General features: G+C 41.5%; 4 protein-coding genes and 1 long non-coding RNA gene across 9 annotated transcripts; 3 read left to right on the top strand and 2 right to left on the bottom strand.

Annotated features, from left to right (window-relative positions):
- Nucleotides 1-1,764: 1,764 nt before the first annotated feature.
- Nucleotides 1,765-3,710, bottom strand: LOC130140695 (uncharacterized). 2 transcript variants are annotated; one of them, XR_008818670.1, is made up of 2 exons: nt 2,389-3,710; nt 1,765-2,074 (listed from the first exon to the last, which is right to left on the bottom strand). It is a non-coding gene; the product is annotated as an uncharacterized LOC130140695 (long non-coding RNA). The 2 variants fall into 2 exon arrangements; XR_008818669.1 differs by having other exon boundaries at nt 1,765-2,024.
- A 2,439-nt stretch (nt 3,711-6,149) lies between these two features.
- On the top strand, nt 6,150-7,600 carry LOC115677290 (aspartic proteinase CDR1-like). Its single transcript, XM_030600417.2, has one exon. It carries the CDS (start codon nt 6,153-6,155, stop codon nt 7,512-7,514), a length of 1,362 nt encoding a protein of 453 aa, XP_030456277.2. The 5' UTR covers nt 6,150-6,152; the 3' UTR covers nt 7,515-7,600.
- A 3,663-nt stretch (nt 7,601-11,263) lies between these two features.
- LOC115677291 (aspartic proteinase CDR1-like) lies at nt 11,264-12,649 on the top strand. Its single transcript, XM_030600419.1, has one exon. It carries the CDS (start codon nt 11,264-11,266, stop codon nt 12,647-12,649), a length of 1,386 nt encoding a protein of 461 aa, XP_030456279.1.
- A 2,035-nt stretch (nt 12,650-14,684) lies between these two features.
- On the top strand, nt 14,685-15,314 carry LOC115677292 (uncharacterized). Its single transcript, XM_030600420.1, has one exon. The coding sequence runs from the start codon at nt 14,685-14,687 to the stop codon at nt 15,312-15,314; it is 630 nt and encodes a 209-aa protein (XP_030456280.1).
- A 1,227-nt stretch (nt 15,315-16,541) lies between these two features.
- LOC115677503 (uncharacterized) lies at nt 16,542-20,006 on the bottom strand. Of its 4 annotated transcripts, none has more exons than XM_030600678.2 (7): nt 19,735-20,006; nt 18,733-18,867; nt 18,196-18,315; nt 18,036-18,114; nt 17,729-17,815; nt 17,274-17,336; nt 16,542-16,952 (listed from the first exon to the last, which is right to left on the bottom strand). In XM_030600678.2, the coding sequence occupies exons 2-7, from the start codon at nt 18,786-18,788 to the stop codon at nt 16,875-16,877; spliced, it is 483 nt and encodes a 160-aa protein (XP_030456538.1). In that variant the 5' UTR covers nt 18,789-18,867; nt 19,735-20,006; the 3' UTR covers nt 16,542-16,874. The 4 variants fall into 4 exon arrangements, with proteins under 4 accessions (XP_030456538.1, XP_056177049.1, XP_056177051.1 ...); XM_056321074.1 differs by having other exon boundaries at nt 19,761-20,006; XM_056321076.1 differs by having other exon boundaries at nt 19,633-19,746.
- Between the last annotated feature and the right edge of the window lie 2,748 nt (nt 20,007-22,754).

Raw genomic sequence — 22,754 nt, 5'->3', positions numbered from 1 at the left:
ACGATCACATTGAATTCATTGATATGATCAGCAACTGATGCACATTCGCTCATCTTCAAGTTAAACAGACATCGTACCAAATAGACCTTGTTGGTCGCAGAGGGCTTCTTGTACATGTCCGACAGGGCTTCCATCAAACCCGCAATGATCTTCTCTTTCACGATGTTAAACGCGACGTTACATGCCAACGTCAGCCGAATGACACCCAAAGCTCGTCTATTCAGCAATTCCCAATCAGCTTGCTTCATCATTTTTTGCTTCTCCCCAGATAGGGGCAAGTGCAGTTTCATTTGATATAGATGATCCTCAATCTGCATCTTCTAAAAACCAAAATCATTCCTATCAAATGTATCGATTTTCACTTTTCCTTATTCAGTTGCCATCGATTTGCTTCAACTCAGCCAAGCCAAGCTCTGATACTAATTGTTACAGAAGCCAAGCGATCGAACAATAAAATAGACATAACATGAAAATAAATTAGACAACAGATTTACGTGGTTCAGTCGTAGTGACCTACGTTCACGGGGAGAGCAGCAACGAATTCCACTATAGATCAAGTGATACAACGGAGATTACAACAACACTCAAGTCACTTAAATGCTCTAAGTGTTTTTCAAGTCCCAATTACACCCAATAACTAAGGCAGTGTTTAGCCTCAATTCCTCACGAAATAATCTCTCAATCTCACGAAAGAATTATATACAAATCTTACCACAAGACTTAATCGCTACAAATACTCAGATATCTTCAGAGTGTAATTCACTAGTAGAAACTCCTCTTTGATGATCTTCACAAATAACATCCCCTTCATATTAATAGGTGAGAATTGTATTTAAATTAGGAAACCTCTTTTTAGGAAACCTTCTCCAACTAGGAAACCTTTTTCAATTAGGAAACTTACTTAAATTATGAAACTTTCCTTTTCTTGCTCAAAATCAAGACATAATTTTAACAAAGCAAATAATACAAATAAGATGGAAGTGAAAAGCTTTGATCAAAATAAGAACATCCCAATCCTGCTTCAATTATTAACAGAGTGCCATAACAAATCATGAAAGTAAAGGAGAGAACGACAGTAGAAGTGCCAAAAATTGTGGACGGCGCTCACTTTAGTGTCAAAAAATTTTTTTCAGATCACTTAAGTGCCAACTCCGGTTTGGGTCGCCGAAAATCTGACGTGGCCATATTTTATTAATTTCTCAGTCCTACGCGACTCGTCGGCATGCCCAGTCAGCATATAGCCCCTAAATGACGTCGTCTAAAAGTTATAATTAGTGATCGTTTGAGTGCCAATTTTATTTTAAAGTGATCACTTCGGTGCTAGTCGTTATTAAAAAGCGATCACTTCAGTACCAGCCATATTTAAAAAGTGATCATTTCAGTGCCAGGCACGCAGCAGCACAAATATAACATTAATGTCGCCTCACTCTCGATCCGTCATCCTGGCTTGTAATTTTTCTTTTCATTTTTCTCTATCAGGTTCATTCATAAAACGGGGGTTCAAAATTATTGAATCAAAACAAATACGTTAAGTGCTTGTCTCTTATGCAAGGAAAACTGTGTTGCGGATGCCATGATAGTAGCATTCAGGTATTGGTTTTTTTTTCCTGCTCCGTAGCTCCATTACTAGTGTTTTTGCATACATATAAATTTGTCTGTCGCTTTGTGGCTATATTTTTTGCTCTTGTTGGAGCACTGATCGTCAAAATTTGGTTGAACCTAGGGAATCAATTTGGCATCAGGGACAGTCAACAACATTCAGAGTAGTTCTCGAAAATTACTTGGAAAAGGAAATCCGATCCAACATTAATTTTAAATGGCCTCGGCAACAGTGGATTTGCCTATGCCTCCAATTCCATAGAAGTCAATCATACGAACATCGTCTAGACCAATTCCAAGAATTGGATTAATTCCATCTAAGGGTGTCATCTATGCCAACCGGGTGAGTTGCAACATTCAAAGAGGAGCCATTTAATTTTCTTGAGACTTCTTCAACGATTGTCCGAATGAGCTTTGATTCAACCCTGCAAGTTCCATTGCATCAGCTTAGAAAAAAGAAAAGGAAAAGGTCTCACTGTACCAAGAACAGAAAACTAGTTAGTTTCAAGTTTAAGCAAGAGACATGAAATAAATTTATAATGAAAATTCAACTGCAGCTTATTGCTACGTCAATATACTTGTCATATTTACATTACCATCAATCTGTACATGATTAGGTTGTATAGTAGTGATAGAGAATCATTATAATCTTCAGTACAAGGAGATAACTTCAAAAGGAGCCACTGTATATGCAAATTTCAACACTGAAATAATTAGAAAACCCCTAGCATAGGAAAAGGTGTATCCAACCTACTCCGTCAAACTTAAAGAGGGAGGAAGTAGTGGTACCCTTTTGAGAAGTGCCACCCGACCAAATTAGCCAAATCCTCAACAGATTTCCTGCATTTCATGACCCTCTCAGTATCTTTCCCAAACCTGTCCTCATGTTTGGCTAAATAATCCCCTGTTTTGCCAGTTTGCTTTCGCAATCAGAAGGATCCAACCTATAGAAGATCGGCCTGACCATATGACCCTTTTGTCTCTTTACAAATCTAGATCAATCTTCTCGGCGACAAAACAGGACCTAAGGAAGAAGAATGCCTCTGCCTTTGGTGTTGATGAATCACAACACTGCCTCCATTTACTTTCCCGATTCACGACTTCGTAGCTCCAATCTAAACAGACGTGAAATCTCTAACCACAGCTCGTCCAAAAAAATCTCACAAAACAAGACAATCAAGGCACACCTAATGACTCGATTCACGTGATAAGGCGCTCGACGCCAACCGAAAGCTCAGAATCAAGGAGAAAACGCAAATTTAAATAGACAAACGCAAGGCCGTGAATACGTAGAAATGCACAAATCATGTCTCGACTCCTCCTCCCACACCAACCTCGAGCTCAAAAATCAAAGAGAAAAATACGCAAGACCCAAATCAACCCACGCCCGCGGGACATACGCGTCCGCAAACAAGCGCGCGGGGTACAGCTCGGCAGAGACGTACCTGAACGGCGACCGGCTGGGCGTGAGCCTCAGCGGCGACGATCGTAGTTGCGGCGGTGTTTACAGTGTCGATGCTGTTGTTGTTGTGATTGTTGATGTTGTTGTGGTGATTGTGGTGGTGAACGCCTCTCATTTTGTGGGAAAGCAGAGAGGCTCTCTGAACATGAAGAAGAAGAGGATGAAGGAAGAAGGAGGAAGAAGGAAGGAGGAGTGTGTTGGGTTCCCATCTGGAAATGGACGCTCGCAGAGAGAATGTGCAGACAGGAAGAACTTAGGCATTTTGTCGAACACGCGGCGGGCGGCCATCCTCAGTGCGGCTGTCGCAAACCCCCGCCCCCAGAACTCGGCCCCGACGACGGAGCCGACGCGGGCGCGGCACCACTCTTCGCCGGACCCAAGCTTGACGGAGACGTACCTCATGGAGCGGTCGCTGATGTAGATGGAGGGACGCCACAGGTGGGGAATGGCGACGGCCCGGAGATACGACTCGGCAGCCTCCACGGAGGCGACGGAGGCCTAGCGGAGGTAGCGGGTGACTCTGTCGTCGCCGGCCCACGAGAGGAAGTCACCAGCGTTGGAGAGCTCGAAGGGTCGGAGAGTGATTGCGGAGGGCAAAGGTTCCATGGAAACAGGAGAGGGAAGGTAGAATTTGGACTTCAGAAGGAGGGTGGACGTGGAGGTAGAGGAGGAAAAAATATACGTATGGAAATGTCACATGCACTGATTTTTCCAAAAAAAAAAAAAAAAAAGAAGGTCAATTCAGATTAAAATTTTAATTATAAAAGTCACGTAATTAATTTAGCCGGAATTTCTTACCGATGGCACTTAAGTGATCGTTTTTTGACACTTAAGTGAACTGGCAAAACTTTTGGCATTAAAGTGAGTATCATACACAACTTTTGACATTTCAAATGTTCTTGTTCCAAAGTAAAGAGAGGAGAATTGTTACAGCGCGAGAGTAACAAGAAGATCATGCGAGAGAAAAGATGGGTCTATCTCCTTCTTGTTCTTTGGTTTTGCTACTATTCCCATCTCCTTATACGACATCTGATAAGGTAGCATCGGTATTTACGGTCCAAAAAGGGGGAAAAAACATAGCATCAATTTAAGCAACATTTTTCATTTTTGTCATTAGTTTGTTTAGGAAAGAAAGCTTGACGGTGATCCAATGGGAGAAAAACTGGTAAGTCACACAACTAAATAGCGGTAAGTTGGCCTAATTCCCTAAAAAACCCTCAATTTTAGGTTAAGTCCCAAATATGCCCTGAACTTTTTTTTGTCTAAGAAAAAAACCTACACTTTAGGTCTAGTCCCAAATCCGCACCGAACTTTTTTTGTTTCAGAAAAAATCCCAAACTTTAAGTCCAGTCCCAAATCTGCCCCGAATTTTGTTTTGTGTAAAAAAATTCACCAAAATTCAATTTATTTTAAAAAAAATATACCTTGTATCCAGTCCAAACTTGATGTGGCACTTCCACGTCAATAACAAATCCATATCAACAAAGTAATTGGGCTTTGTTTTAGACAAAGAAAAGTTTGAAGCAAATTTAGACTGGACCTAAAAATTAGATTTTTTTAAATTAAAAAAGTTTTTTGGGGTGGATTTGTTATCGTCCCTAACTTTGATATCCTAGAATGGTTTCATTTTGGAGAATTTCAACAATTTTTATTTGATTTGATTTGTTATTGAAGTGGAAATGCGGCATCAGTCTGTACCTATCGCCCCATTACTTTGCTGATGTGGATTTGTTATTGACGTGGAAGTGCCATGTCCAGTTGAGACTAGATCACAGGGGTATATTTTTAATAATAAATTGAAATTTTCTGATTTTTTGTTGCATAAAATAAAATTCATGGCAGATTTGGGACTAGACCTAAAGTTTAAGATTTTTTCCGAGATACAAAAAAGTTCGTGCCAGATTTGGGATTTGATCTAAAGTTTGGGATTTTTTAAGGAATTCACCCGCGGTAAGTTCATATAAGAGTAAATGAATTTTGAGACATTTGTTAAAAAGACAAATAAATATGGCAAATGATAACAAAATCTGATAAACTAAAAAATAATATATGTAAGTAGCTCAATTGAAGATTGGTAACCCAAAACTAATTAGTACTTTTTTTTCTTCTTCTTTTTCAAAACTATTTAGTACTTTAATCCGACAAAAGTTCGTATCGGAAAGCATATCTCCCCCGTAAACCCACCAAAGACAATCAAATTTCACCGATGGAGCTTGGCTTTTTAACACGGGAATGAAGGTAAATTTTTTGTCGAAGGCATCCATCCTAACAAGGAAACATCAAATCGAGGATCGAGTACAAATATCGCAAAAAAAAAACAAATGATCCATTCTGTCATGGAAAATCTGCCAGCTACCAAAGATCCAATCTGTTTGTGCAGAATAAACCACAAAACTTGAAGCTAAACAAAGCATAAAATCAGAGACAAAAGAGTCTGCGATTCGCAGATCATCATCACCAACAAATAAGAAACCTGAAGCTTTGTAACGACTAATGGCATCAAAAGAAAGAGTGCTAGACCAAGTTCTGTACACTTTACTCATCAAGCCATCCAATTGAACAAGAGAATTGTTAGATATATATATATATATATAAAACAAAACTCGTTAAAAGAAAAAAGAATCGCACGTATCAATAATGAAGCAAAATATACAAAAAAGATGAAAAGCGAGAAGAATTCTGAACTTGATTTTGGTTAACCTTTGAAATGTGTCGTGTGCGTATTTGCTAATTAGGAGCAATCTGGAGAGAAAAACAATTAGATCAATAGCTTATTTGATGGAGATTAAATGGGGAATAGATCGATTAGAATAGGCCAACTCTGAGAATAAGAAAAAAAATAAATTAGAGAAAAAAGGAGATCAACTTTCTAAATTTTCTCACTGAGCTACGAAGATTTTATATAGCTTAATTAGGGAGATAATTTCATATTTCTGCAATTGAGAATATATAAGGCAATTAATGTGGCCGTATCCAAAATTTCGCCACAAACAAAATACATGGATTAATTGCGACACCAAGAAGTACCATTATATAAGAGAAGGAAAGTGCACATCAAAACTCATTCCAAGAAAACGAGATTATTATGCTGATGGCTACTACAATGACATCGTCTTATTTCTTTTTCCTTATTATCTGCATTATCATTATCATTTTGGCTAATGGCGCTTCCTCCCAGACGAGCCCCGTTAAACCTCGGGGATTAGCCATCAAGCTCATCCACTATGATTCTATTCGATCTCCATATTACAATCCAAAGGCCACCATCTCCGAGCGAGCTGAACGTGCCATTAACAGTTCGCTCGCCCGCGTCCGCTCCTTGAGCAAAATAATCGCTATTCCAAATGAAGACGACTTTCGCGCCCCTCTTATCCCCGCCAATGGCGCCTACGGGTTCCTCGCCAATATATCCATCGGTACGCCGCCAGCCCCGCAACTCATGCATATCGACACCGGAAGCGACCTCTTTTGGTTTCAGTGCCTACCCTGCACCGATTGTGTCAAACAATCTCTTCCTCTTTTCGACCCCGCCCAATCATCCACATACTCCAATATTCCTTGCGGTGCCATTAGATGTTTCGAATCTGGTAACAAGTGCGATTCTCAACTTCAGCATTGCGTTTATGAGAGGTATTATCTTGACAATAGCTCCACAGCCGGCAACCTCGCCTCCGAACAAGCGACCTTTGAGACATCCGACGAGGGCACGGTAAAGCTACCCATTGAGGTGTTCGGATGTGGCCACGTAAATAAAAACTTTGTGACTACGCAAGAAAGCGGGGTATTAGGACTAAGCTATGGTTATGGTAATGTGCCAACTCTGGTTAGCCAATTAGGCTCCAAATTTTCCTACTGCATCGGCAACATACACGACCCCCAGAATCAAGACAGTCATCTCATCTTGGGAGATGGGGCAATCATGGAAGGCGATCCTACGACCATGCTGCTTGACAAGGGTTTTTACTTCGTGGAACTCCAAGGTATAAGCGTCAGAGAGAAGAAGCTACAGATTGACCCCGAGGTGTTCAAAAGAGGGCCTTCGGGTGGAGGAGTGCTTATAGACTCGGGAACCACCTTCACGTACCTGAAGGCAGAAGGGTACGTTCCGTTGCAAAACGAGGTCGAGAATTTGATGTTGGGACATCTGAACAAGGTGAGTCATTCGCGGTTCTTGTGCTTCTCAGGGAGAGTGGAGAGAGATTTGGAAGGATTCCCGGTCGTCACCTTGCTATTCTCGGGCGGCGCACAACTCAGCTTGGACACCAACAGCCTGTTTTTCCAGTTAACGTCGGACGTCTTGTGCATGTCCATCCTTCCGATAACTCCCGCAATGGATGGCGAATCCATGATTGGAGTGTTGGCGCAACAATCCTATAACGTAGGGTACGACATCAAACAGGGCAAGATTTTCTTCCAAAGGATGGACTGTCGTCTTCTCGAATCACTTGTATGATCACACGTTGATTAAAAAAAATCCGATTTATTCCGTATTTTCTTGAGTAAAAAATAAATACATGAATATGAAAGACTTTTCTTGAGAAATAAGAAGTTACTCTGAGAGCCATTTCTTCCAGAGGATTTACTTTGAGTAAAATTTCACTAATCATACGTACAATGAGAGCGATGGAATTTAAATTCTTCTCTGCTCTTCTTCCTTTCGAATCGAGATCAACTCGCTCTTTCTCACGTTACATTCTCTATGGTCACAACTTAATTGAACTTGGATATAAGCCTTGTATCATTCTATAGCGTACAAAAAGCATTAATGAACAATCCGAGCCTACATTTGATTGAGTTTAATTTCTTCGCTGGCTTCATTTGTCTATTTCTATCACAGAAGCTGTAGTTGATCTTTGTTTGCCCTCATCGGTAATTGCACACCCCAAAGTATATTTCCGAAGGTCTCAATTCATTACATATTTTCAATGTTTATATGCGACCAGCTTGAGTTTGAATATTGTTGAACTAGGCCGAGAAATATCTGAATGAAATTGGATCCATCCTGATGGGTGTTAACGCTTGTATGCTTTGGATTTAGTTTGGCCGAGAAACATTTGTAGTTGATATGTTCATGCTGAGATTTGATGAGATTCTGTGTTTGTATGGTAAACATGGTTTGATAGTGAGGAAAATAAGACTAAGATTTATGAACGAAATTCATTGATTCATTGGTTGACTCACTGGTTGATGAATGTATCCGTATCTTCAAAAGAGAAACATTTGTGTGTGCTATCGCGACCTCCCCGAACTGGTCTCGCCACCTGACGGGTTTGGCTAATGAATTGCTAAGTCTAAACCTAGGACTTAACTCGGGCCCTCCTAAGCCCCTACCAACTCGCAATTTAAGTTTAAGTTATTAACATGTAAATCAATTTCATCTAGGAGTCGCCACTAATCAGTTTTTTGTGGGTCGATTAGACACCCAAGTAAAGTATGGGAGAAATATTTTACTTCTACGAACCAGAGATTCAATGGGTACAAGGACTTGATTACACTAATTGACCAACTAATGCTCTTTCGGTATCTAACTTTGTTCAATCATCACCTAACATGTTCACACCAATCATGGGTCTCAAAGTTCCATCCTAACCAAGCTAAGAGAAGCAACAATCAATACATAAACCTAACGTACATAATCAATCACATACAGGGTTAAATTAAACGCGCAATTAAGCAATGTGCAATCAAACATAGCACTAATCACACAGAAAGGGCAGGAAAAGGCAATTCCAAAGCCCAATTTCGAATTTTTAATTTTTTTATTAAAAATATTTTTAATATTAAAATAATAATATAATATAAAACGGACCCGAGTCGGATCTCCACATCCCACCAGGGGTCGGAGCCGACCTGGGCGCGTCAGCCCGGGTCCACCGCTAGGTGGCTTCGGTGATGGCCTAACTCGGAATATCTTAAAATTCAAGTAAAACAATTACACAAAAACACCCAAGCCCAGCGCGTTAGGAATAAAAGACTAAATAAACCTTCGGCCCAAATCACCCAATTCGGCCCATCCACGAAATGGCCCAAACCTAAAAGACCTATTCTAATCTTAAACTAAAAAGCCCATTCTGAAAGCACGTGTGCGTGTAAATACTTCCTTCCTTATATCAGGACTTAAGCCATATATATATGTATATATGTATGTATGTATGTATGACCAAATGCAAGAATTCCTGGATCAAAGACGAATTAATCATGAGACAGAGTAATTTGACCAAATGCAGTCTTTTTGCTCACAACTGCATAGTCAGGTTCCTCACAAAAGTATGCCTGATCAGCAAGGCAAATGCACGAGAACACCGAGAGCCTTTCTTTCTAGATGCAGGTGCATCTGATAGGCTCAGTGAAAGTGGTCCTAAAGCACCATATGATCACACACTTGAAGTTACCCTCTCCTATCCCAGAATATGGTCATTCACAAAATAAACCTCTAGGATAAACATTGTGCATGTGTGGATTGAAAAGTAATTAAGTTACAGGAATCTCATATTTTCCATAACGCTCATAGATAAAGGACCCATGAGTTATTAATGCAAAAACAATGGCAAAGGTCCTTTTCCATGAAATACTCATGCATTTAATGCAATTGAAATATGGAAAATAGAGGTTACAGATTCATCAGAGTGAAAAATGCAGACTTTTATCAAAGGAAGTTCACATCAAAATTAGAGGGAAAAAGTATTGCTATAGACGTATACTGCGAAATTCACTGTCATGGTAACTCTGTCATGCGTCTTCTTATCATTGATATGGTAGGACATTTAGGGTGCGCATGAATACCATTCTGTACCCGGGAACTATTTCTGAACAGAAATGATTTTTTTTTATTCTGTGCCCGGAAACAATTTCTGAGTATTTGAAGGCGTTTAATAAACTGACCAAAATTTCTATTCCTAGAGTAGAAAAGAACAGAAATGCGTTTGGTAACTACACAAAATTTCTGTTCCCAAATAATATTTTAATAATATTTTGAATTATTTAATTTTTTTTTCTTTCTATCCATTTTCTTCTTTGGCTATGGTCAGTCGCCGGCGGCCGGCCCAGCCCAGGGAAGAACAACACAAAAATAAGAAAAGAAATAAAAGCAAAAGAAGAAAAAAAACTGATTCTCAAAATTGTGCCGAGAAAAAAAAAGCAACTTTTTTTTACTTCTTGTTTCTCTTCCAAAACTGTTTCTCGGCACAAATTTTTGCAAAAATGTGCCCAAGAACAAAAAGTTTACCAAACGCATTTCTGTTCCCAAACTATTTCTGGGAACAAAAGAACAGAAAATTTTTACTGTTTGGCACGTTGCCAAACGGGCCCTTATTGTTTCTTTTAACTAAAGTTGGGCTACAGCCATGTGCCATGTCATCTAGAACTCTGGAGTTACAAGTTGGCAAGCAAAACAGGGAACAAGTCTCACGAGCGTAGTTTGCTGTCTTGTTCTTCCTTCTTCATTGAATCGCCGGATCTGGCGAGGGCCACCCTCATTCGCGTCTGGCAAGCGTCCCAGCCCTCGCCGGTGCTGGCCGAGGCCCCGGCGACCAGCAAAGGGAAATAGAAAAAGGAAAGGAAAAAAAGAAAAAAATTTAGAAACTTCTTGTAAAAATTGCAAAAATCATTTACATAAGCGCTATTCGTGTTACATAAAACGGCCAATATCCATGCCAATGATTTCCGGCCAAAATTAGCCAAAAGGGCTACACTGGCAAATTGTTAAAAAGTTTAGTATTAAATTTGTCAAATTGAAAAGTTTAAAACTGAATTTACATCCATATAATAGGTTTAGAAGTTTTTTGGTAATCCGCTTCTTATTTGGATGGACAATTGAGTTAATGCCAATGCAACGAATATCAAGAAGAAAGAAAGGAGTAATGCTAGGGTCCTCATTTAACAATTTGCCACAAATGGACCCATAAATTAATTGCAATTCCATTAAGCACACATATATAAAGCAAGACCTGCTCTGTCAATATCATTTCAACCTCGTTTTTTTTTTTTTTTGGTCGGTCCTATTCTATCTCTCACTCACGATACACACTCAGACTTACGCCCCATCTATTGCAGGGCGTGAGCGTCGAAACCCACATCTTAAACTACGCGGCCCCACCCCTACCCCCTGCAAAGGTGGGGATTCGAACTCCCCACCTCCTTTTTCTCAAGTGAGAAGGGTGGCCACCGGGGTAAACCTCGTTTAAGAGAGGCGGAATCTGCCAAATGGCTCTTAAACTGACATTATCGCCCCGTGGTGTTGTCCTTCTGGTTTGTGTAATCAATATCGTCTCATCATCATCCTTAACTGATGGTGCTTCCAAGACAAACCCCATGAAACCTCCGCGATTGGCCATGACACTTATCCACCCAGATTCCATTCATTCTCCTCATTACAACCTGAACGCCACCGCTTATGATTTAGTTGAACGTGCCATTAATGCTTCAATTGCGCGCATTCGCTCCTTGAGCAAACGAGTTGCTGGTCCACATGACTACGCTTTCCGTGCCAATCTTATTGCCGATACCAGAGGAGTCACGTTCCTCGTGAAAATATCCATCGGCACACCACCAGCACCACAGCTCTTACTCATCGACACTGGAAGCAGCCTCTTATGGTTTCAGTGCATACCTTGCATCTCCTTCTTTAAACAATCTCTACCTCTCTTCGATCCCGCCAAATCCTCATCGTACTCCAACATACGTTGCAACTCCACTGCATGTGATCTCTCTACAGGCGAGTGTGATCGCAATAAAGAATATTGTACTTACAGTTATACATATGTTGACGGAACCGGCACACGCGGTAACCTTGCATCTGAAAAAATGACTTTCGAGACATCTGATGAGGGAACAATGGTAATACCAATTAGAGTGATCGGGTGCGGTCATGAGAATAGTGGCAGCGTTGATGGGCAAGGAACTGGCATATTAGGGTTAAGTTACCATTATTACTCATCTCTTATTCCACAGGTAGTTTCGAAATTTTCCATCTGCATAGGCGACATACATGACCCACAGTATCAGTATAATCAATTGGTCCTCGGGGATGATTCAGTGCTCGAAGGCAATTCCACAACCCTCGACATGTATGGGGGTCAGTATTACGTGAACCTCCAAGACATAAGCGTCGGAGAGACAAGGCTAAAGATCGATCCCGGAGCAGTCAAAAGGGACCCTTGGGGACATGGCGGAGTTACTTTAGACTCAGAATCAGGACTGACATGGCTGAACGGACATGGGTATGTCCCACTGCATAATGAAGTTCAAAGATTGCTGGACCCACGCCTTCGTCGGGAGAAATACGGGCATGATCCGGAGTTCTTATGCTATGTGGGGACCATGCAGAAGGATCTACAACAGTTTCCAGTCGTGAAGTTTCATTTCGACGGGGCCGAACTAGTCCTGGACATCAACGACATGTTCCTCCAAGTGAAGCCAAATATGTTTTGCATGACAGTGGTTGAATCGGATCTCAGACTTCAGGGATTGTCTCTAATTGGAGTGTTAGCACAACAGTACCATAATATCGGGTATGACACTCTAGAAAAGAAGCTCTTCATTGAAAGGATAGATTGTGACCCTCTGGATCGAGTGAGTGCTATTTCGTGATTTATGTTGTAAACATAAGCTATTATTTAGTAATAATTGATACTGCATTCGATCTCTAGAGTAAAATGACTTTCTGAGGGAGAAACTTATCTCCCACCACCAAGAAGAAACCATCACTAATTCATGTTTGGACCAGGATGAACGTCCCCGTTTGTCCAGTATTAAATGCAACTCAAATATGGAAATTAGAAATCAACGGTAGCTAATTTCATCAGATAAATAAATGCAACTTTTCACTAGGAGGTTCACCTATTAATAATAGGTAAAAGGTAGAAACGACAAGCATACCTCGTAAAAGACTAACACGTTTACACAATCATGTATCTTGTTTTCACCGACAAGGTATCATCATTCTTGTTTCTCAATGAAAACTTCGACAAAGTGCAAACAATTTGACTGGGTTGTAATCTGACAATCAGTATAACACCTTGTATAAGCACTAATGAAGTCCTTTTGAGAGCTGCCCCGTATGAAAAGCGTAATAAGAATTAAAGTTTGTCTTCTGATCAGATTGAATGGATATTTTTCTTTTATCATTTTCCATAATGTGATAACGAACGACCCCTTAAATAATTTCTTTCTTTTCCATTTCCTGAAATTGGTTTCCCCCCAAGTGGGCCAAGAATGCCTCATGACCTAAAAATTCTATACAAAAACTCCATGGCCCTCCAATCACCAACGAGCTGGTTGCCATGCTTTCCCACTTGAGAGTTTACCAGATCAAGAAACCGACAAAGGGTAAAGATAATCACAACAGCTTATGGGTGGAGATATTAATTGATGGGGCGCCATAAACAAGTTGGATGGACACTGTTGATGACACGAACGAAACCCGAAAGTAAAAACCATGGTTTCCGAGTAGAATCGGCATCGTCTTCTACAAAGGAAATAGTGGGTCGCATCAGCCGACACAACTTGACACAACCTTCATGGTTTTTAGCTTCTTGCAGTCGCAACGTAACAACGATGAGTTGTCGGGATGAAGTCCTTTCTGTTTCGCAGTAACCGGCATGCTGTCCATTTATGAAGACTCAAATTCTTTACCATCGATATAATGGAGCATGTGAGAGATGGCCGATGCTTTTTTGTAGTTTTCTTTTTGTGCACGAGAATTTTGAACGATGACATTTAAGTTTTCGGAATAGTTGACAATAACCTCACATAATCTCACATAATATAGGATCAAGAGATACTCGGTTCAAATCTTTCAAGCCCATATTTGCTTCTCCAATTATATATTTTCAAGTTTAGGCTGAAATCCAGCCTACGCCTAACATGGATTATTAAAAATTTTAAATATCAAACCATGCATTCGTCTAAAAGTTTAAATTTTTAGAACAGTTGACAATGATCTCATAAAATCTCATAGATCCAATTTGCCGAAAGCAAAAATGAGGTACGCCCAGTTCCGCTTCTTAGGCTTGCCACCATATGATGTGATAGGCATTATAAAAACGTGAGAAAGTTGCATACCTTTTTAAATGTGATCTGATGTGGTCCTCCAATTGGTGACCATATTGAGAACAATTTGGAATATAGAAATGCTCAAAGGCAGGATAGAGAACGACTTTGTCAAATAACATGACCAACTTCAAATGTGAACCGCGAAGTAGATCGAGCCTGCATTATGGTGCACACTACGGCTTTGCCAATGGGAGAAGAAATCAATAGCAGACACTTGTCCCGCAGATTTGGAACTAACCTCCAACGACATTTACTCAAGTAGTTGGCCAGCGACCAGCCCTTGGCCCCGCATAAAAGCCGTCCCACTGATATCGCCTATGCAACTCCCACAAAGTCTACTCTTCAGGCAATTCCATAATGCACAAAACATAAATGTCACAACACAAGAAGAAGCCCTCTTTTCTGTCTTTATCTCCTTGCAAGTAGCCATCAGCAACTTGGCCGGGCACGCATGTTCATGTTATTAAAACACCGCTCCTCATTTTCTAATTCCAATGAATCCCACGTTCATCTCTTGTTTCTTCTCTCAGCAAATTTGATTGAAGGGTAACGTAGCAATCAAGGAGAGATTATGGGTAATTGCGCTCCATGCGGATCATCATCAGTAAAATTACCTACGTGCAAGAAAAAGAGCGTCCGGGTGGTGCATTGGAATGGCTACGTTGAAGACTTTGAGGAGCCCATCACGGTGGGTGAGGTCACGGGCAAGCCGCCCGAGCATTTCTTGTGCACCCCGGCTCAGCTCATCTCGGCCGGGTCGAAGCCCATGAAGCCGCACGTCGCGCTCGAGCCAGGCCGCATCTACTTCTTGCTTCCCTACTCCGCTCTTCAGGCCGACCTGTCTCCCATGGACTTGTCTGCATTGGCGAGGAAACTCATGGTGAAAGCAAAAGCTAGCCCAGGGAGACTGAATGGCGCTAGTCCTGGGCAGAGTTCTCCAGCTCAGAGCATCGATCCTAGTCCAATGTGGAACTCGCCCGGTCGGAATTTGACTTCGGGTCCATCATGGAGTTCGAGTGCGTCTTCTAGTTCGCCGGGCCGGAGCCCGACGAGGTTATTCAGTGCAGATGCCGCAGTGGCAGGGCAGACTCAGAGGTCCGTAGGTGCTAAATCATGGAGGCCAGTTTTGGATACCATTGGAGAGAGGTCATTTAATAGGAGAAGCGAATCGGATTTGCAGGAGAAGTACTCCCGACAGTAGACAGTCGTGTGATGATGCGGCACGTGACAATGAACTCTCGCTTGGGGAAAGAAATTGGAGTTGAATTATTAGTACAGTTAGAACAGAAACAAAAGTTTGGGACACAAAATCATGGATTTGTTCACTTTTGACCCTCGAGTTGCCTTTAAGTCTTGCTTATAGAGATTTTAGGTGTATAGAGTATACATCATACCCCAGCTTTCATCTTTGGCCAATGTTAGCTCGCACTTTCGTGTGTGTACATTATTACAGAAAAGCGAGGATTGCTGGTTTACTGGTGGATTTAGCTATGATCACGATATGATGTCACATCAAAGTTGCTGATACCTAAGACGTGTACAAAAAGCTGCATGAGAGGTTATTGATTCTCAAGTGAAATCAGGATTGTTTCGACCAAAAAAAAAAATCGGGGTTGTTGAAGATAGTCATCTTTTGATAAGACCAATATGATGTTTTGCGTAATGTAAAGTTACATCATGTGATTCCTTCTAGGACTGAAAGAACTCTTGCTAAATATGCCATGAACTCTTACATATATGGCGAAAGATAAAGTAAAAAAGAAACTATTGTATCTACTTTGGCATTTCAGTGTTTTGGTCGACTTCTCTTTATCCATTGGTTGGTGGTGGTAGATGCAATTATTTCTTAGCATCGCTGGCCCAGAATGGATAACATCATTAACAGTTTTTAGCTGGTGGAAATTGAAGTGCAAAACCAGACAGCATGCCAACCAGATTTAGCCACTGTGATACAACTGTTAGCATGGTAATATGCTCAAAATGGTAGGCCTTGCCGTAAAGCTTAAGTTCCAATCAACCACAACAACTTTAAGGGCTTCAGTACAACCTAAGTTCTAATCAACCACAACTGCCGCAGTGAAGTGATGACAGTGAGTTCCATAGCTCAATTTCCAAACTTGCCAACCACTGAACCTCACAGCATGGTCCATGCAAGGTTATCTAGATTGATTTTTCCTAATACGAATTGAATTTGTGAACTAAAACAAGAAAAAGAAACCGACATTTCATAACTGGAATGCAAAACGGTTGCAACAAATTAGTTTAAAGACCAGAATTTCAGCGTACCACCCACAATCTTCTTAGACCTTTGGTGGGGTTGTTTAGCTACTTATGGTAGTGGAAGGAAATTTTCATCCTACATAACAAAATTGGTAAGACTTATTGCCCCTGGGTTCCTTCAGCTACTTAAATGGGGAAACACACGAGGGAAAAAAAACCCTGTTTCTCATTCAAAAGTCTGAATTTCTGTCAAATAACCCAACCAAAAGCTTAAGCATGTCGCTTCCACATTCCTTGACAATAATATTCAATGCCACAGTGCACTGTTTACGCAATCATTTAAAGATCTGAACTTAATAGCCTGTTAACTAGGACTAAACAGTATAACCAGAGAATTTGAAGTATTTATCAATAGATTCATCGTGCTTCAGATATGGCTAAGTCACGAACACAAGGGGGAGCACCCAAAATGTACAGAAAGTTTAATCATTCTCTACAAGTGGACTGGCTGCCTTGATTACCTAAGTTGCCCCATACTCGTTTAAACGGGATCTGATGACTTTATTCCATGGCGCTTGAAATATTCTCTGAACCCGTACACACTTTGGTCATAATTGAACTGGGAAGAAGAAAAGGAGAAGGATAGAATCAGGAAACACTTAAAGCAAAGGCAAAAGACGATATTATGACAACCAGATTCTTTCGAAGTTTCTAAGCATTTGGAGACCACATCCACTAGCCCAACTACGAGCAGGTTTGACACTCACTTATTCCAAGTGGTTTCCATTTTATTCTGAAAATGTAGTGGATGAAAAGCTAATATGCTATAAGTGAAAGGTTGTCCTAACTGTAATTTAATTATAAAAGCAATATGCATGACATCAACTTAAGCAACCCATCACTTCACTTATGTTACACCTCAAACAAACTTCAAACTTACGGGTAGAACCTTGACAGAGTACTTTGTAATATTAGGATCAGCAATTCTTCCCTGATTAGAAGCCTGCTTCACCAAAACATCAAGAAGCAGTTTCAGTTGATAGTGAAATATGTGAGCCCCATCTGCATATTGCAGTTTCAGTTGTGCATTGCAAACAAAAATATACATTTTTTTGGAAACGAACAAAGGAAAACGGAAAAAAGAAAAAAAAGGGTCCAAGTTTTATGGATAATGTAGCGATCCTGGGTGAATGAGTAATCCCAACATGATCACCAATGCTTCTGAAAACTTCCGGATAAAAGGTGCTCATTGAGTGGTCTCGGTTTTGAAATATTTCTCCATCTTAACAAGGAGAAAATAACACATAAAAAACCCAAGTAGAGAGGCGGCAATAATGCAGTAGAAATGAGATAGAAAAATGACAAATTTATGTGACAAAGTAATATTCCTCTTGCCTGTTCAGGACTATGAAATATCTCAATAAATGGATATTCCTTCTTCTGCCGTGATATACAGAACCCAGGAAATTTTGGACACTCCACCTGAAAAGTGTGCACAAGAAACAGATGCATATCAAGCTAATTCTTCATCATAAAGACTAATTTCCAAAAACTGGCACTGAACAACCAAGGAAAGCTGGAACATCAAAAGTTCCAAAGAAACAGTATCTATATTAATGTAGAGCAGCCAACTAAAGGAAACATTACAAAATTGACCTATTTGCTAACATGTTCACTGCTCATAAGTTAAAAACTGTCTTACCCTCATAAATTTCACATGAGGATGAAAATTAACAGCTGCTTCCTCCAGTACTTTGTCCAGATGCTTTGTGTAATTACCTCTGTATTATCTGTATGGTCACAACCATGGGGGAAAAATGTCGAGGAGGAGAAAAATGAAAGAGGCAGAAATAACAAGATACCTGATTGTGAATGCCACAACCACCGGATGGCCTTGATGAAGACATTGCACAAACTCACGTTCTGACGTAAAATGTATCAAACGTGACGGTCCAAGATCCTTTGGATAACCAGTATAGTATCTATGGAAGTTTTGTTATAGAAAAATAAGAACCGATAATGAGATCCATCGACAAGATGTTTGATCAGAAAGGAGTTTCAAAGGCCAGGCGTGAAAAAATGGTGCTGAAAAATCATAATCCTGCTTGAGCATTTACGCTCTGAAAACTTTTAACCGTAAGTCTTCATTATGTCAAGCGCCATTATCAAGATTATCTAGTTCTTCACTGTCACCATTCTTAAATAAAAAGAATGCTCGCTAAATAGATATAGCACATACAAAATATGCTTAGATAGAAAACCGCTGCCAAGTGGGGTTTAAATTGAGGGTGTCTCTATTGGAGGTTTCGCAAATATGCGAAATAGTGCATTATTAATTTCTCATAGACTCAATATCCAAATGTAGAGAATGATGTAAAGAGAGAGGATGATGTCCATACTTGCATGTTGCACGAAGATTACACATCATCCTATCAAAAACTGAATGTTCACCCATTTAAGTTTTAAATGAACCAGATCCACCTTCCAGTGGCTTCAATTTTTCTTCCTAATTGTTGTGTTGAAGGCCTCAAATGCTGCATCACAATGAGTCCACAATAAGTTATTATGTTCTTATGAGGGAGATTTCATCACTATAAGTTCAAGAATCAAGAGATCGATATGTCGCATAAAAAGTAGGAAATAGAACACCTGGGTGCTTGTGTTATTAGTGTAGGATATGTATAAAGTGTCAAAGGAATAAGTTTAACATCAGAGATCACGCCATCCATCATTACAAACTCACACGGAAATCACACCAACAAATTTCAACCCAAAGCCCCACCCACTTGCTAAAGCATTCAGCTCTTCAAGCCACCAACCCCAAGTCTCAGCTACATTATTATATCCTAGAGTAGTCAGTGACTGCAAGTCTCTGGTATGAGCAAAACAAGAGCTTCGCTTCTTGAAAACTATATGCTCATCAATCAACAGACTTATACCGATGGCCATTATAACAAGGAAATGTGCTACCTATACACATACTCCCTGGCCTATCAGTCAACCGTAAGTTAATCCCAAGGTTTCAGATTGTCCCCACGATTTTGACGAGCTTTTAGTCAAAATCCCTGCATTCTGATGATGAAATACAAGCACGAAGTGATCAATAGAACCCACGGTCAGCGCGAACGAAGACTTAAAATTGAACCCACTTTCGAAACAAATTTAGAGAGGGAGGCCGCGCGCAAATAAGCATTTCGTCAAACAGCTACCGTGCAAACATTCGTTCATTGTAAACAAGCGCGACATAAAAGAATCGAGGACACCCAAACAAGCACACGGTTTGTGGGAGCTGACAATACGTAAATGCCAGAAGATCGCTCGCGGGATAAAAGAAGCGGGCAACAACAAGCAAGCAGAAACAGGGGCAAGACGCAAAGAGCGAAGAAGACGTGACGAAGTACCTGAAATGTTCTCGTTAGTCGCGTACCGTGGGGATGTGAAGCCGCAGTTGTTATTGCTGCATCTTGAAAGTGTTGTCCTCTTTAGAATTTGGCCCAAGATGACTTGATTCGGATCCTTCTCTTCGCATTCACGGCCCAAGATCAAATGCCCCTGTTGGGCTTCCGACGTTGGACCAAAACCGTCCTAGGACGAGCTTCACCTTCGTCTCACCCATCATCATCATCCATGTGAGAACAAGGACATTGCAAATGGTCGGCAAATAAAAATCGCGCATGACCGAACGATACAGTGCGCGTAAGCCTCAGCCAATGGAAGTCTGAATGTCAACTACTACGGAAGTGGGACTTTTGTGAACCAGCATTTGCAGCATGCGAAAAACGAGTGGCAAAAAAACAGACGGTGCATTGCGGTGGACCCTTCACTTCTACCGATGGCGCTGTCGTATGGCCCTAAATCAATAGTCGGCGCATTACCATGCCGCCCTCCTTATTTTACACCTTGCAATCGACAGCGATTGGCGAGTCAGTCAGACATCTTCAGACTAGAATTCCATAAGGTCATCAGGGAACTTTCCCGGAGTTGATCATCAATGTTATGTTGACCCTTTTCTGTCTATAAAGTTCTTATGATGTATACTTTGTCCGGTGTTGGTTGGCATTTTCTGGGTGGTAGCTTGGTAGGTGCATCGAAGGTGAGTAGATCCATGGTTACTTCAAATCTTGACCCAGATTTCAAAGCATCTTCTCCGTGATCTAATTTTGGTTCCATCTCTAATTGCTTTCTTTGAAGGTTGCAAATATAAAAGCAATAGCAACTATAGTGGTGAAACTTCGTTTTCTGCCATTGAGACCCCTTGGTTTCTCTCATATGACCTCTTGGTATATGTGTGAGGATGTTTGCTGAAATAAGTCTCGCATCTGGGATGCATTGTGATGCGAAACAACTAATATAGATCCTAATTGGTCCATCACTCGTTGACCTTAACTTTTGACTGAAGGTGAGTCCAATTAGATGTATCGACGAGCTTAAAGTTGAACTTTCTCTTGGTGATTTTCTCAATTGAAAATATCGAGTACTGTTGTGCGTCCTGACACTATAAATGATACACGGTCAGGACATCAACATCATTTATGATCTAACAGCAAGTGCAAGCTGAAAGCCAACCAGCCGGTGGTTGCTTCTTTATCATGGCTTGAAGTTGCGATTGGTAGCAACCAATCTTCCTGATTATTAGATTGAACAGAGAATTGGGTGGTTGGTGGAAATGTTAGATGGCACTTTTCTCTGTTTCAGTCAAAAAGACAAGATGGAAGTGGACCCTTCCTTCTTGATTTATATACTCTTTTTCCGCAACCTTTTTATTTCTCCAAACTACTTCTCAAGACCGCCAGTCAGAACCCTAATTTCAAGAGATTATGATTATGAAACGTTGCTCTTGCCTTATATTAATATTTAAGATACCTTTCTTAGGATGGTAGTAAAAGGATGTCGAACATGGAATATCTTCCCTTTTCTTTTTGGTTGATTAGGGAGTAAATTAAATTACACTTCTCTTTTTGATGTGACAAGATTACTTTACGTGATGAATTTATCTTTTGTTTTAAAATATGCTCACTCAGTTGAAGAACTAACACACCAAGCCCCATATGCCAAAAAAAAAAAATAACACTCCAATTTTTTTTCCACCTCTCTCTCCAACTTCCCAATTGATTGAGCCATGCTTGGCCAGCCGAGCCACCATGAGCCGCGTCTTCATCATCGTCGTAGCTCGAATGTTGTCCCATTAAAACTGTACCTTTTTGTCACTACCTTTGAGCTCGCCAAGCAACCACATTGCCCCTCTCTCATCCCCTAGGTGGACGGTTGCAAAGGGATGTGGGGGGCTAGCCGAGCCACCAAGTGGGTGTCGCCCCGGCCCGGCGAGGTCGGGTCTAGGCTCCGCGATGTCAGATCTGGCATTACGAGCCATGACCCAACCTACAACAGGCCGGAGGGAGCAGAGCAAGATTGAGAGGGCAATTGGGACTTGGGGCTCGGGGAGTGGCCGATGGTGAGCCCAGCAAGATCCCACTAGCACGGCGGGTCTAGTGGTGGTCTGCATCAAAGGTCGCGGCCGAGAGTGGGTTGGTGATGCTCCATCTTCAGTTTGCAGACAAAATCAAGTCTAGTAGGGGTAGGGATAGTAGATCGGGGCCATCCATAGGCTCGATAGATAACGTGTCCAAATTTTAGGAAGGTAAATTTACCTAAATTTAGATAAGGATAAGTTTCAATAATCTCAATCCTCATGTGCAACGTAAGGGCAAAGTATGAACAAATGAGAGTAACAATAACAAAGCAACTCTATACACAGTTAGTGCAGCTCATGGAAAACATCTTTTTGCCTACCAAAGAAAGCTAAAACTAAAAAGAGATTGCATTGTCGAGAAAAAGAAGGGAAAAAACCACCAAAAACCCCAAACTTTGCCATCTGTGACACATTTATCCCGAACTTTTTTTTGTGACACCAAAAATCCCGAACTTTGCTTTTTGTGACACATTTACCCCAATGTATTTAGTCCATGGGCATTTTCGTCTTTTTTGCTTTTTCTTTTTTTTTTCTTTTTTTGCCCTTTCCGGCAAGGGGGCACCTCGCCGGCGTTGGGCGAGGGCTGCCCTCGCCGGATCCGGCGAGGTCCCCCCTCGCCGGAAAGGGCGAGGGCGGCCCTCGCTCGACTCGAGGCGAGGTCGACCCTCGCCGCGTCCGGCGAGGTCGACCTCGCCCGAGCCGGCGAGGGCCGCCCTCGCCGGCCCAGCGAGGCGGACCTCGCCCGACGCCGGCGAGGGTCGCCCTCGCCCGGGCCGGCCGAGGGCGGCCCTCGCCCGACTCGAGCGAGGTCGACCCTCGCCCGAGGCCGGCGGGGTCGACCTCGCCCAGATTGGGCGGGGCGGCCCTCGCTCGCCCGGGCGAGGGCGAACCTTGCCGATGCCGGCGAGGGTCGCCCTCGCTGGGCGGCGAGGTCGGCCCTCGCCCGACTCG

Source organism: Syzygium oleosum, unplaced genomic scaffold (assembly GCF_021117445.2).
Source record: "Syzygium oleosum isolate NSW1041296 unplaced genomic scaffold, Sole_v2.1 Sole_v2.21, whole genome shotgun sequence".
NCBI classification, from domain to species: domain Eukaryota; kingdom Viridiplantae; phylum Streptophyta; class Magnoliopsida; order Myrtales; family Myrtaceae; genus Syzygium; species Syzygium oleosum.
This window is presented reverse-complemented; position numbering and strand designations above follow the sequence as displayed.